The sequence below is a fragment of the Umbelopsis ramanniana genome (genome assembly GCF_025399195.1).
Source record: "Umbelopsis ramanniana AG unplaced genomic scaffold K450scaffold_36, whole genome shotgun sequence".
NCBI classification, from domain to species: Eukaryota; Fungi; Mucoromycota; class Umbelopsidomycetes; order Umbelopsidales; family Umbelopsidaceae; genus Umbelopsis; species Umbelopsis ramanniana.
In genome coordinates this window covers 155,403-167,597 of record NW_026252122.1, presented here as the reverse complement: position 1 = coordinate 167,597, position 12,195 = coordinate 155,403, and the positions used below count along the sequence as shown (strand labels likewise).

Genomic DNA, 12,195 nt, shown 5'->3' with positions numbered 1-12,195 from the left:
ACTCCAGTGTTGCGAGATCGGACATTGGAAGTGGATCCGCCGTTGCTTGTTCGAACTGTGGTGTTACTGCCACCCCTCTTTGGAGACGTGCTCCAACCGGAGAAATCATCTGCAATGCTTGTGGTCTTTATCTCAAGGCCCGCAATGCTACAAGACCAACTTGGCTTAAACGCAATACGTTTGCCAGAAAGAATGTCAATGCATCTAAATTGCAACACCGCTTTGTTCTTCAAGAGCAGACAAAGTCTTACAAGGAAAAGCCTGAACAAGAAGACCCTGTTCTACCCACTACACCGTCTGAGCATAACTCTCCTGTTTCTGATCCTGAGACGCCTAATGGTGACCGCCCTCAAATGGTCTGCGCTAACTGCAGCACCACCACCACTCCTCTTTGGAGACGTGATGAAGAAGGCAACACTATTTGCAATGCATGTGGTTTATATTACAAACTTCATAATGTTCAACGTCCTGTCACCATGAAGCGTTCCGTTATCAAACGTCGCAAGCGTGTTCATGCTAACATCATTTCTCAACATCACCACCCCCTTCCTCAACCTATTCAACAACGTCGTCTTTGTCCTAAGCACCATCATCATCATCACCATTCTTCTACTGATGACCACCCTCCTATGTTGACTCATGATTCTTCTTCATCTGGAGGTGAAGCCAGTACCGATGATGATGAATCCAATGACCGCAAGCGTCGTTATTATGAAGACGGTTTCCGTTCTGTCAAACGCATGAATTTTGGCTATGATGATCGCCAGTATCCTTCAAAGAACCCTCAAGTGATGGAACCTACTTCCATTCATGCTCCTTTGCCATCTCAAATCGCTTCCTTGTTGAACCCTGTTCAGGAACAAAATAACAATCCTTTGGTTGACCGCAAAAGCCAATCTACTGCTACTGCTGCCGCTATTGCTACTGTTTCGGCTTTATTGAACCCTCACTCCGATGTTCAACACACTCAAAAAGTCCTTGAAGCTCACCGTCAAGAACTTCGTAGAGAAGTACAACACCTCACTTCCTTGCTCAGCAAGACCCATGCTGTCTTGGATAACCTTGACAATGCCATGGTGCATGCTGGTGTTGAGCCTGCTCATTTGGCCTCTTCTCCTACTCAGCGATCAGCTACCCCAGGATTTTCACCCTCCACCGCGGTATCCATCCTTGGCAACTTGCTAGGAGGCGGAGACCCAAATGCCACCAATGCCTTAGCCACCATTCTAACATTGGGAGCCGCCGCTGCTGCTGCTTCTCAGAAGGACAACGTTCACTTGGCTCCGCTTAAAGCTTCGCCTACTCCACCTTCTCATCGTGAACTTCCTCCTACTCCACCACCTTGTCCTATTCTACCTTATCCAATGGACCGTCGTCAGTCAGCTAGTTCAGACGCTCGTTAGCTTTTTTTTTTCCTTTATTAAATACACATATATTCTATATTTTGAAGTAAAATGCTCATTTAAATGGATGGATAACCCTTACCAATCGATGCATGTGAAAATGACTTTCCGGAAAGGATCGGAATGCGATTTTCGTAGCTCTGGATCAAGTGATTTGGCTGAGGGTTAGGTGAAAAAGCGCTGATCGGGCGGGGAACTCACCCAGTCAGTGATTGCTTAGCCAACACCAGGCAGGCAGGGCTGTTCAACCGGTGAGTAGTAGTGCCTAGCTTTGAACCAACCAGCCCAATTCCTTGCTTTCTTCCATAGCAAACCCCTCTTGTTGGTCCCCGACACTTTGAAAAATCTAATAAAGGATCGTGTGCGGAGAAGTGCTGATTGGTCCCGCATTTGTGATTGGAAACGATCCTAGTTTGGTATTCCATTTATTCAGCAGAAAAGAGAGCCTGTCTGACTGACTTTGATGACGTTGCTTACGTTTTTTTGAGCAACTGTAGCAACGGGACTTTGAAATTGGATATGCACTTTCCACCTTCTTTTCTCTCTCCATCTTTTGTCTGTTTTTGTCTTTACATGCTGACAACCTTGATCCGTTCATAAACCCATTTTCTTCCTTTCTATATTATCTTACTCGCATACTTCACATCCTCCCGCGCCCCCCTCTCCTTTTCTTTTGACACATACATACCATGAATTACTCAAACTCAAGGCAGTGGTGGTCATCCCCACCTTCTAGCAATGCTGTATTAAAATCCACGCAAGACTCGGAGGAACCTATTTCTGAGCCTGTCCCATTTGAAGGTAGGTGTTTTTTATATATATATAGATAGAGAGACTCCTTCTCCACCATGGTTGCTTTTGAGACACCTGCTTTGTTCGTGTCATCTAAATTAACCTATGGTTATTCTATAGATTTCAAGTTTAGCATGGGCCTTGACCCAGATTTCTCCATGCCAATCCCTCTCGAAACTCCCCCACCACCACCGGTCATGGACATGGCTACAGAGTTCCCTACAGCAGATAACTTCTTGCAACAAAATGCCAACCCTTTACTGGATGAAAATGATCAACGCGCCTTCACGCAATTCTTGGATTCCTTCTTTGTGGAGCAGGATTCTTCAGCTGCCGAAGATCATCAACAGATCATTCCCAGCTTGTTTGACCACCAACAACATAGCGATTCACATGATCAGCCCTCATCACATTTTACAAACAATACCTCGTCTTCTTCATGGAACTATAATTACGAAACCCCTGGCGTTCTTTTGAACCACGACCGTTCGTCTTCGGATTACCATGACCCAGATCAACATAGACGTAGTATCATTGATTCGCTGGACGCATCACATCAGCAACGATTCTATCAGCAAATTTCTTCCATGGTTGTTCCGGTCAAATCAGAGACGGAATCGGATCATACGCTCATTCAAGATGGTACCAATTCTAACTCCAATAACCAGCAACGAGGTAGACGAAAACAGTCTGTAAAACGTAGAGCATCAGAAACAGATTCAGATGAAGATGACGACATGGCTGAGTCGCCTGGCTCATCCACTTCTGGCAACAAGCGAAGTAAGCAGCACAAAGAACTTCTGACGGAAGAAGAGAAGCGTGCCAACCACATTGCGTCCGAGCAAAAGCGTCGTAACACCATTCGAACTGGGTTCAAAGAGTTGACGGACATCATTCCCACGCTCAAAAATATCAACAATTCAAAGAGTACCATCTTATTCAAGGCCGTCGAGTACATCAGGTATCTAGAACGACGCAATCGAGGTTTACGAGAACGGGTTGGTGGTTTGGAAGTACGAGTGGAGGTTGAGGGTCGAATGGGGAACTTGATGAACCATTCGCACCTGAATGGTCGAAGGAACACCATGTCCAATTTCATGAACCTTCGAGCCAATGACAACAACAATAGTAATCCAAATCTTTCACCGGAGCGAAGTCGAACCATCAGTCATAGTGGCAGTTTCTCCACGTTTGCCAATACGCAAAAGTCTACTTCCAGCCAAGACACCGATATGATGACCAGTCGGTTTGTCGACAACACGTCAGGACTTCCTCCTGCTGCTGCCGCTGCGTTGTTAGCTCACAAATCGCAGCAAAAGCAATTGCAAGCTTTTCAAGAACAACTTCAATTGCATCAACGACTCATTGCTCAAAAGTCAAAGGATAATGGTGCGAAGGACAAATCCTTTCTAGATGAAAGACGACAAAGTTTACCTACATGTGCTTCCAACACGACCCTTTCCCCATCTCGTTCTAATTACGACTCCATCTCTATACCCATTTCCGACACAGCCAATGCTTCCAATTCTATGGCTTTGGTGATGCCTGTTGATGAACAACAGGAGTGGCGAGAAACCGATCGGCATAAGGATGCTATCAATATACCGGTTGATCATGATCACAAGGATCAGACTATGGACGAACGATCCATGACTCGTACTTCAGAGATGCGTTCACCAGAGAAACCCACCAGTGATTTAATCAACAGTTTAAAGCATGGTATTGCCACCACTACTGCTGTTGCCGCCTCATCCTCATAATCTAAACCCACACAATTCCCCCCTTCCATATGCATCAGCCCGGAGGTGTATGCATGCATCCACCACCCTTTTATTTTTTTTCTTTCTATTTTTTTTTTTTTTAAATATAAATACTTTTTGTGAAAGTACCATCAGCCCATTTCTTTTTCTTCAATCTGTTTATCCTTTCTGCCCTTCTCAAATGTACAGCAATATGTTAAAAATAAAAAATCCTCTCATTCACACATAATTAAACCCACAAATCGTGTATCACACCAATTTAGACGGTGGTGTCAACTGATGTGGAGCAGCATTTTTATGGAGTATTGTTCATTATCACATTTTTGTGCCATCTTTTGTCATTCGAGAGTCATGGCTTGTAGCACGAACAACACGTTCACCATAGGCCTTTGACTGTATGAGGTTAACCTCGTTTTGCATCACGAACCCCCATTGACAGACTGCATTTGTACGCAGGTAGGTCGATTGGGGTTTCCCGTCTTGATGATATCTTCCAAATGACCTTGTCGGCCTCTCCAGGAAAGAAGTATGCAATTCAATCTTCTTCCATTTCTCACTGCTCGATGCTGGATCAACGGTGGTAAAAGAAGTGCCGTAATGCGAAAATGTTCGTTTCGGTAATTACGTTACACCGGAGCCGCCTAAGGAAACAGCATATGAAATTTTTTTTGCTATCTTCATCGGGCCCCGACAAGCGAACAGAACCATATAGATCATAGAAACATGAATGACAATAATAGTACTGACCGATATTCAGAAAATCTCGATGATTTAGGGTGCAGTTTTGTTCGCAGGGTCAGCAACTATCAATGAACCAGCTGGCTTCGGAAATGATACGTTCCATGGCCCGATTCACCCAACATCCAAAACCTTGTGTTTGCATGCCTGCTTGTGAGAATTTTTTTACCAGCTCATAGAACATCTCAGTTTCGCCCAAGCCACCTTTGAGTCATCTTAACGGAAGAGAGAAACCTACACCTGACTTGTCACGGACACCTTACAGTATACTGAAAGTACCTCGTCTATTGACAACATAGACGGAATGTATTTTTGAGCACGTACCAAGTGCACGTGAAACATTGATAATGGCCGAGATTCCCAAAACTTGGAGTATCGACTGCCCCACACCCAACTTTTGGCTTTGAGTCGTCAACTTCATACCTTTGCCTTGCAGCAACCAATGCACAGCCGCAAAATAAAGTAAAAAATTTAGCCATTCGGTAGACCGAAACACAAAGCAATCTCTGCATATAATTTTTTCCCGCTTTGAGGGCAAAGTAATTTCTTGGTACTTTATATAAACCATAGCATAAACCTTTACCAATATGTAGATAAACAAAGAAGAAGAAGAAAGAAGCTGTATTCGCATGAAGATATCTAATCATCCATCCGTAGTTTACATCTCTCATAATATGCTCTACACTAATAAATGCTAGATCAATAGTAGGAGTATAATGCATTGCTAAAGTTACTCCTGTCGCAACCTTTCATTATGATGAGCATTGTTTCATCGTAGTATTATGGCTTTACACTCTCCTGAATGTAATCCATATTGCGATTTGCCTACCGTAAGGTATCAAGGCTCATTTTGTCCAAGCTCGCCCAATGCTGCTGGTTGTATGCCCGTTCTGCAGGTATGCTGACCAAAGTCTGTACGAATGCGCAGTGGAACGCTCAACAGCATACAAAAATATGCCCATAACTGCATGAGTTATGAGATTCCAAATACACTATGAATCGCCTTCTCTGTCTCTTCATTCACTTCTCAGAGGTGTTGTGCATCGAGATGAAAATAGGTTGCAGAGCCTAGCCCTCTTCATTGATACGCATATAAAATGGTCGAGCTCAAAACAACATAAGCACTATTATTCAAATTACCATGCTTGCAAAGTCACCTTTTCCTCTCGCTAACCGTGATGGCCGGTATGGTCATGGCTACCTACAATAATAACTGTCATGGAAGCAGCAGATGTAACAAGTCTATGGGCCCTACTTGCATCAATGCCTCCAACCGGTTCATCGATGGAAACACCTACGGCCAATACACTTCCAAGGTCTATGGAGACTATACAGCTATCTATAGTTGCACGTCCACCTATCCATCGCTTCGCGGCAGTGACATGAAAAATTTGTTCTCCAATATTTACGGCAACCAGGGCTGCAAAGGATGTGGCAGCCATGCTTTCAATGGCGGCAGCTGCGAAGTAACTTACAACTTCTGTGCTAACTGTAGGGACTCTGGACCAAATTAAGCTCATATGGTGCAATGTAGCGCGACCACAATGGTTTCAGAAAGCATTTTAAATAAACCCTTTTTGATGTCTGTATCCGTAAGCATATTTTATGCTCTGCTTATACATCGTACCACATTAAATCCAAGAATGTTTTTCCCATTGATTTTATTGAGCGCATTCATGTAGTAAACCAGAAAATAATCTTTGTGTGAAGAGCAAGAGGATGAAACGGGGTCTCTGCTTCAATGGCTGGACAATAGGGCTGAAAAGTCGGATAGTGATTGGGTGAGAATCAATATATCATGTGATTCCTGTTGCTGACGTCAGCGCAATGTTTTGCTTTTTTTTATTTCCATGAACTTTAGCACGGTTTGGTCAATTCGTCCTTTGGAGGCTTGGGTGAGGCTTGGTTCTTCGTTCGCTCTTCTTTGACTGTTCCCAAAAAGACTCCGTTCACCTCAAGCGACTAGCACAGCAGAATAAGGAAATAACACACGAAACCCTACTTCGTTTTACTGCTGCCGACTCGACATGGCTCGCGTCCATCTTTTTACATCACATCACTCGGCGCCTGGGGACCATAAACACAACCAGCCCGACAAAGCGTTTGCTGCTCTAAGTGCTCAAGAGCAGTCCACCATAGCCCACACGCATAAAGAAGCCTCGGACGAACCACATACTCTCGATGTCACGGCAGTTGCTTCTCCCAGTACCACGGATGAACAAGGCGATGAAAAATCAACTTCAAAAGAGCCAATCAAGCTTTCTCAGTTGCCTACGTCGAGCGCCGCCCTGACAGCTGCCTTGCTACAAGATGCAAGCAGTATGGACGTTGTCGGCTCACTGGCAGCCGCTCTTTCGGGGAAACAAGGTATATGGATGTTTTTTTTATTTTTTATTTTATCTTTGTAATCGAGCCACTTTTAGTCCATGGCATTGGACGAGCCGGCTGCTGATTACAGCCTTTTCACTATGGGCTCTAACAATCGCGGTTGAATTATTCAGGGGTAGAAAAGGATGGTGACAAACCCGCTGAAAAAACCGAATCAGACGCTAAACCTGTAGAAGAAGACAAAAAGGCGCCAACCGGAAATGGAGAAAGCTCGGAACTGATGGAGCAAGCTGCCGCAGCCACGGCATTACAGCTGCTGGGTCTATCGCAAACCGAAGGACAGAAAGGCAAAAGCACATCACCATCCGACGACAATGAAAAAACATCTAGCCCCGAAAGTACACCAATGCAGGTGGACGACGATAACACCGATAGCAATGAAGCATCGAACGTTACAGACGCCATGTTACTTGCCAGTTATCCCGGATTATCAAGCAGTGAGGCGTTGGAACTCAGTAACAGCAGCAGTAATCTGGATAATATGAGTGACGATGGCAGTGTCGGCAAACGTGGAAGCTGGACAAAAGAAGAAGATGAATTACTGTTGCAGGGCATCAAGCGATTCGGCTATGGCAAATGGAAGGAAATAGCCATGACGATTCCGGGACGGAAGGGAAAACAACTGAAACAGCGTTGGGATAATTCACTTGCGGCAAAATATGTCGACCAAGGAATGCTTCCAGCCAAAGCCAAGTCTGAGATCTTGCCTGGTGAGGAAACGCATCATTCCACAACACTTCCGGAAGATCATCCGCAATCGACTTCTGCGGAGTCAAAAACTTACAAGTTGCTGGATACCGAGTGGAGTGAATTAGCACAAAAGCTGACTGAACGGTTACGAACCTCGCATCATGAAGGCGCCGAGCAATCGCTTAGTCTACTCAACGATGTCGCTTCCCAATTGGCTCGATCTTCCCAAAGCCTTCCCTTCCCTGATGCCACCGCTCTCGCCATGTATGCGCAACAATTGCAAACTGGACACCAGGAAGGTATTGATGGAGGCGACAACCATACATCCATTGCTGGTCAATATTATTTACCTAATCCGTTTGGTGGGTCTAGCCCCAACGAATCAGCCATCAATGCTGCTGCTGCAGCCGTGGCTGCTGTAGCATCGTCAAATAACAACGATTCTCATCTCGAAAATGGCCAGCATCTTGGTGATTTGGATCACCACCACCCTGGTTTGAAGCGAAAGCGTTCTGATCCATCCTTAGCTCAGACACAAGCCGATGCCATTGACTATTATGCTTCGGCACAACCCGTTACCACCACCATCAACAATGAAACACACACCGTTTACCCGTGTCTTTTCCCCGGATGTTCGAAAACCTTCATGCGGCTATACAATCTGAAGAGTCATTCCAGAACACATACCGACGATCGTCCGTTCAAGTGCAGTGTCTGTGGCCAAGCATTCAGCCGAAACCATGATCTAAAGCGACACTGTAAGATTCACGGTGGCGACAAACCACATCACTGCCCGACGTGTGGTAAACAGTTTTCGAGGTAAGTTTCAGTGCATGTAAAAGTCATACCTCGAATATAAATTGACGGTTTATTCGGTTTAGATTGGATGCGCTCAAACGACATAAAGCCAATGCAAGAAACCGTTGTGCTTAGAATGGGACCACCGTCCAGGCGTATAGTCATATCGTTCTGTGTATCTCTATCTATTCTCTCTATTCCCTCCCCATGACGCCCTGCTTGTCATTACAAGTATAGGTCGTTCGCTACGGATCTGTACATTGTTTTTCATTTTCTTGTATTTGGTTGACCAATGCATTAATGTTTTTTTTTTTTTTTTTTTCTTTTTTCATACGATACGCATCTTTTTTGACAACTCTGTATACCACAGCACCTCTTTACCATTCGTTCTCTATCAATTACTTTGTTACAGTTAGAAGCCTTTGTTTTATACATATATTTCCCTCCTTCTGCTCCTTGTCAGAGATATCCGTAAGCACACCGCCTTAACGCTGAAGCACGACGTTGTCTGTCAGCTGCTCATTTATTTTTTGGTAGCTTTCCAGAATGAGCATTCATAAACATATTTCAGCATGGAATTTGGATTGGAAGTGTAGGTTGATGGAATGGTTTTTTCGTTCTAGAGAGGTTCAGTTTAGTTTATGGGCGGCGCAAATGGACCTGCTTGCATTCGCTATGTGCTCTTACCGTGATGGTGAAACCTATTTTCTCGGCAATTTCCTTCACTTCAGCCAGGCTGAGCTCTATAGAGTTCTCACCCGGTGTGTTTTCAAAATGATACAGAAGTGGTCCTGATTAAAGAAGGTTAACATGCTGTATTGCCGGCCAAAGGTCCAAACAGCATGACTTACCGATATTAATCCACGAGCCGCCAGGCTTCAAAATCTTGTGTATGACTTCAAGGTACCGAATGATGTTTTTGGCAGTGTCTATGAAGAAACAAGTCGCAACCACATCCCATTGCCCTGTAACAAAAACAAGCAGGTATAAGGATCTGTAGACAAGGCTATCGAGCCAGGTCAACTTGGCTCCCCATGAACATTCTGTGCACTCACCTTCACTTTTATCATTATCTCCGTACACTTCAACAAAATCTCCTGCAACCATGGAAAAATCAGCGGTGGGAGGCAAGGAGGATGGAAGGACATCAGGTATCTTGATAGGGGCCAACTGCTGTTCTGAGTCGCGAATGTTGGAGAACGAGTGAATGAATGGGTAAATAGAAAATTCCTCAGGAGCAGATACTCTATTCAAGATGAAGTTGGATGAAAAGAGCATGTAGAAGGAGAACTCGTTTCCTGGCAGTAGACAGTGTTATTTTGCAAATTGTTCAATCGGAGTCGGGGATGAACGTAAACCCACCTTGACAACTGAAGCCTCGGTTGCAAATTTCAAATGCAAGTCTTCCGAGACCAGCTCCAGGAACCAAAACACGCACTTGGCCTCTGTACCAACGATGATGTTAAACATGAGACACGTCTGGTAAGATGTTCGCGAAGTTCTTATTCTTTACCTTTCTTCAAGTGGCATGTTTTTGTATATGCTTTCCAGTTCATTCAAAATAGGTTCGTATGCCGCTTGACGTTCCGGTTCACCCTGTAAATGAACATTGGCGACGAATTAAACGGTAATTTCAACACTTGATTAGAGACAATATTGGAAAAAAGTGTTAATGTCATGCATTGCGCCTTACCTCCTTTGACCAATCTCTCACAAACTGCTTGAGTGTACTCCGGACCTTGTCCATATCAGATGGAGAAACAGGCGGCTATTTTCCAACAGCAAATGTTAAAAAAAATTCACATCAAAAGATACCAAGAAGGATTGAAGCTAATTCCATATTGGCCATCCTGATACACGAAACAACCTTTAATCCATATCACACCTACCTTCTTGCCACGATTGTTCATGATACTGGCTTGCACTTCAGTTTCAGAAAAGATCCCCGAGGCTTTTACGATTTCTTTTAAAACCAGCGCATTTTCTTCGATCAGCTTGTCCACTTGATCGACCTTTTGTAAATAATCAGGCAACAGTTTCTTGTGGTGTTGAGAGATCAAGTTGTAGTCATGTCGCCTACGATTGTTCATAATAAGGGAATGGCGACGGTAAAAAGCTAAAGCCATCAACACTTTCTGAAAATGCTTTTGCTCTTCAATCTCGTCCGATTCTCTCTCTTCTGTAGGCGATGGAGTGTCGAGTGGATCGCCATGGTACGACTCGCTATCGTGGTGATGGTTGTGAGCCATGGTTGACTGGAAAGTGTGGCAAGAAACACAGTGAACAATCAGGGCGGGGCAAGTCACACCGTCACGCATTTACAATAAATTTCTCCACTGCACGCGTCGTGTCTCCGCCTAACTTGCGCCTGTTTTTCTTGAGCAATGTCACCACCAACGACAGTGGTGCGTCGGTACCATCAACTCGAACTCATCACAGAGCACCTGGGATATCTGCCTGTTCGCTTCACCGACGACTTTTACAACGCTTGCATAGGATGCATGGCCAAAGCTGTCGAAGGAGTTGAGGCTTTCGTTTCAACACTTCCCGGTGATGAGCGCAAGAAAATGGAGGTGAGTTGGAATGCCTCTGCACAGGTGACATTACAATTTGAAAAATATAATAACCAAACCAATATTTTCAGGGCGTGGAAAAATTCGATACCCTGCTGGATAATGCTTTCGATAAGCGGTTTGTCGTATTTGAAGAGTTTGTGTTCAACAATATCTTTCGATTGCCTGAAAACCTGCCCATTACCCTGAGCCATAACAAGGTGAGTTTCTGTGTCCTTTATCTGCCATCTTTATCAAGACATCTTTACTGACTGCGTTTGGTAGGGTCTAAACTTCACATATACCCAAGCCTACGAAGATCATTTAGACAAGGAGCTCGAAGATTTGCGAAAGAGTGTGATTGCTGTAAGCCGAGGTTTCTTGTATGAAAAACAAAGGAAACAGAATATGAATGTTTTCTAACAACAATATCTACTCATTCATGTAGCAAAAGGCTTTGCAATTCAAGCTCAAGAACCAGATCAAATCAACAGAACGTTTGACCCAGCGACTGGAAAGTTGTCAAAAGGAAATGGGATTTTTGACCACCATCCCAAAGCAACACGGATGTAAGAAAAGCCAGACTTACGGTTTGCATATACGTACGGCTCAAAATGCTCAATTACTTTGTTTTGCAGTAACCCAAATCGGTGATACCATCGACCTTGTTTCAAATCAGCTGCAAACGTTACAAAACCTAATGGCACCACTGCAAGAGTTCATGGCAGATCCAGAGAAGATGGCCTTAGTTGCAAAAGAAGATCAGCGAACACAGTACATAAAACGAGATGTTCAGCGGCAGTTGCGTATGTATAGCGAGGCGGATCTGGAGGATGAAGCGTTCCATACTTTGGTCCGACAGGAGCTTTCTGAAAAGACAAGTCAGATTGCAAGCTTGACTGATTTACAGGTAACTTCAAGATTCTTTTCAGTTTGAAATAAAGGCACACAATTTGGCTGACAAACGTTTTGCAGGCACTCAAAGAGCTTTATCTCTAAAGAAAATCCCCCCGTCTCCAATTGTATATCTAGTTCCCATGTATTTGTATAAAAACACTTTTTCCTTTATAAGCG

The 12,195-nt window shown here is 44.2% G+C and overlaps 8 protein-coding genes across 8 annotated transcripts; 6 read left to right on the top strand and 2 right to left on the bottom strand.

The window, feature by feature from the left end:
- Positions 1-47: 47 nt before the first annotated feature.
- Positions 48-518, top strand: K450DRAFT_164237 (uncharacterized protein; the record flags this gene model as incomplete). Its single annotated transcript, XM_051584040.1, has 2 exons — positions 48-194; positions 330-518. Coding segments are annotated over 2 exons (336 nt in total), but the record flags the coding sequence as incomplete, so codon positions are not given.
- A 1,370-nt stretch (positions 519-1,888) lies between these two features.
- K450DRAFT_246024 (uncharacterized protein) lies at positions 1,889-4,283 on the top strand. The gene is made up of 2 exons (XM_051589848.1): positions 1,889-2,204; positions 2,316-4,283. Exons 1-2 carry the CDS (start codon positions 2,093-2,095, stop codon positions 3,953-3,955), a joined length of 1,752 nt encoding a protein of 583 aa, XP_051443687.1. The 5' UTR covers positions 1,889-2,092; the 3' UTR covers positions 3,956-4,283.
- A 955-nt stretch (positions 4,284-5,238) lies between these two features.
- Positions 5,239-5,442, bottom strand: K450DRAFT_156986 (uncharacterized protein; the record flags this gene model as incomplete). Its single annotated transcript, XM_051583978.1, has 1 exon — positions 5,239-5,442. A coding segment is annotated over one exon (204 nt), but the record flags the coding sequence as incomplete, so codon positions are not given.
- Positions 5,443-5,798: 356 nt separating this feature from the next.
- K450DRAFT_300965 (uncharacterized protein) lies at positions 5,799-6,337 on the top strand. The gene has a single exon (XM_051593732.1). The coding sequence runs from the start codon at positions 5,872-5,874 to the stop codon at positions 6,205-6,207; it is 336 nt and encodes a 111-aa protein (XP_051443685.1). The 5' UTR covers positions 5,799-5,871; the 3' UTR covers positions 6,208-6,337.
- A 244-nt stretch (positions 6,338-6,581) lies between these two features.
- Positions 6,582-8,305, top strand: K450DRAFT_246021 (uncharacterized protein). The gene is made up of 3 exons (XM_051589847.1): positions 6,582-7,060; positions 7,195-8,070; positions 8,144-8,305. Exons 1-3 carry the CDS (start codon positions 6,721-6,723, stop codon positions 8,191-8,193), a joined length of 1,266 nt encoding a protein of 421 aa, XP_051443684.1. The 5' UTR covers positions 6,582-6,720; the 3' UTR covers positions 8,194-8,305.
- K450DRAFT_246019 (uncharacterized protein) lies at positions 8,306-8,910 on the top strand. The gene is made up of 2 exons (XM_051589846.1): positions 8,306-8,590; positions 8,653-8,910. Exons 1-2 carry the CDS (start codon positions 8,418-8,420, stop codon positions 8,702-8,704), a joined length of 225 nt encoding a protein of 74 aa, XP_051443683.1. The 5' UTR covers positions 8,306-8,417; the 3' UTR covers positions 8,705-8,910.
- A 165-nt stretch (positions 8,911-9,075) lies between these two features.
- K450DRAFT_246015 (uncharacterized protein) lies at positions 9,076-10,967 on the bottom strand. The gene is made up of 8 exons (XM_051589845.1): positions 10,459-10,967; positions 10,263-10,337; positions 10,083-10,165; positions 9,932-10,014; positions 9,625-9,867; positions 9,421-9,534; positions 9,257-9,360; positions 9,076-9,188 (listed from the first exon to the last, which is right to left on the bottom strand). The coding sequence occupies exons 1-8, from the start codon at positions 10,885-10,887 to the stop codon at positions 9,093-9,095; spliced, it is 1,227 nt and encodes a 408-aa protein (XP_051443682.1). The 5' UTR covers positions 10,888-10,967; the 3' UTR covers positions 9,076-9,092.
- K450DRAFT_246013 (uncharacterized protein) lies at positions 10,858-12,172 on the top strand. The gene is made up of 6 exons (XM_051589844.1): positions 10,858-11,142; positions 11,214-11,342; positions 11,407-11,487; positions 11,570-11,690; positions 11,760-12,031; positions 12,097-12,172. The coding sequence occupies exons 1-6, from the start codon at positions 10,954-10,956 to the stop codon at positions 12,118-12,120; spliced, it is 816 nt and encodes a 271-aa protein (XP_051443681.1). The 5' UTR covers positions 10,858-10,953; the 3' UTR covers positions 12,121-12,172.
- Positions 12,173-12,195: the final 23 nt, after the last annotated feature.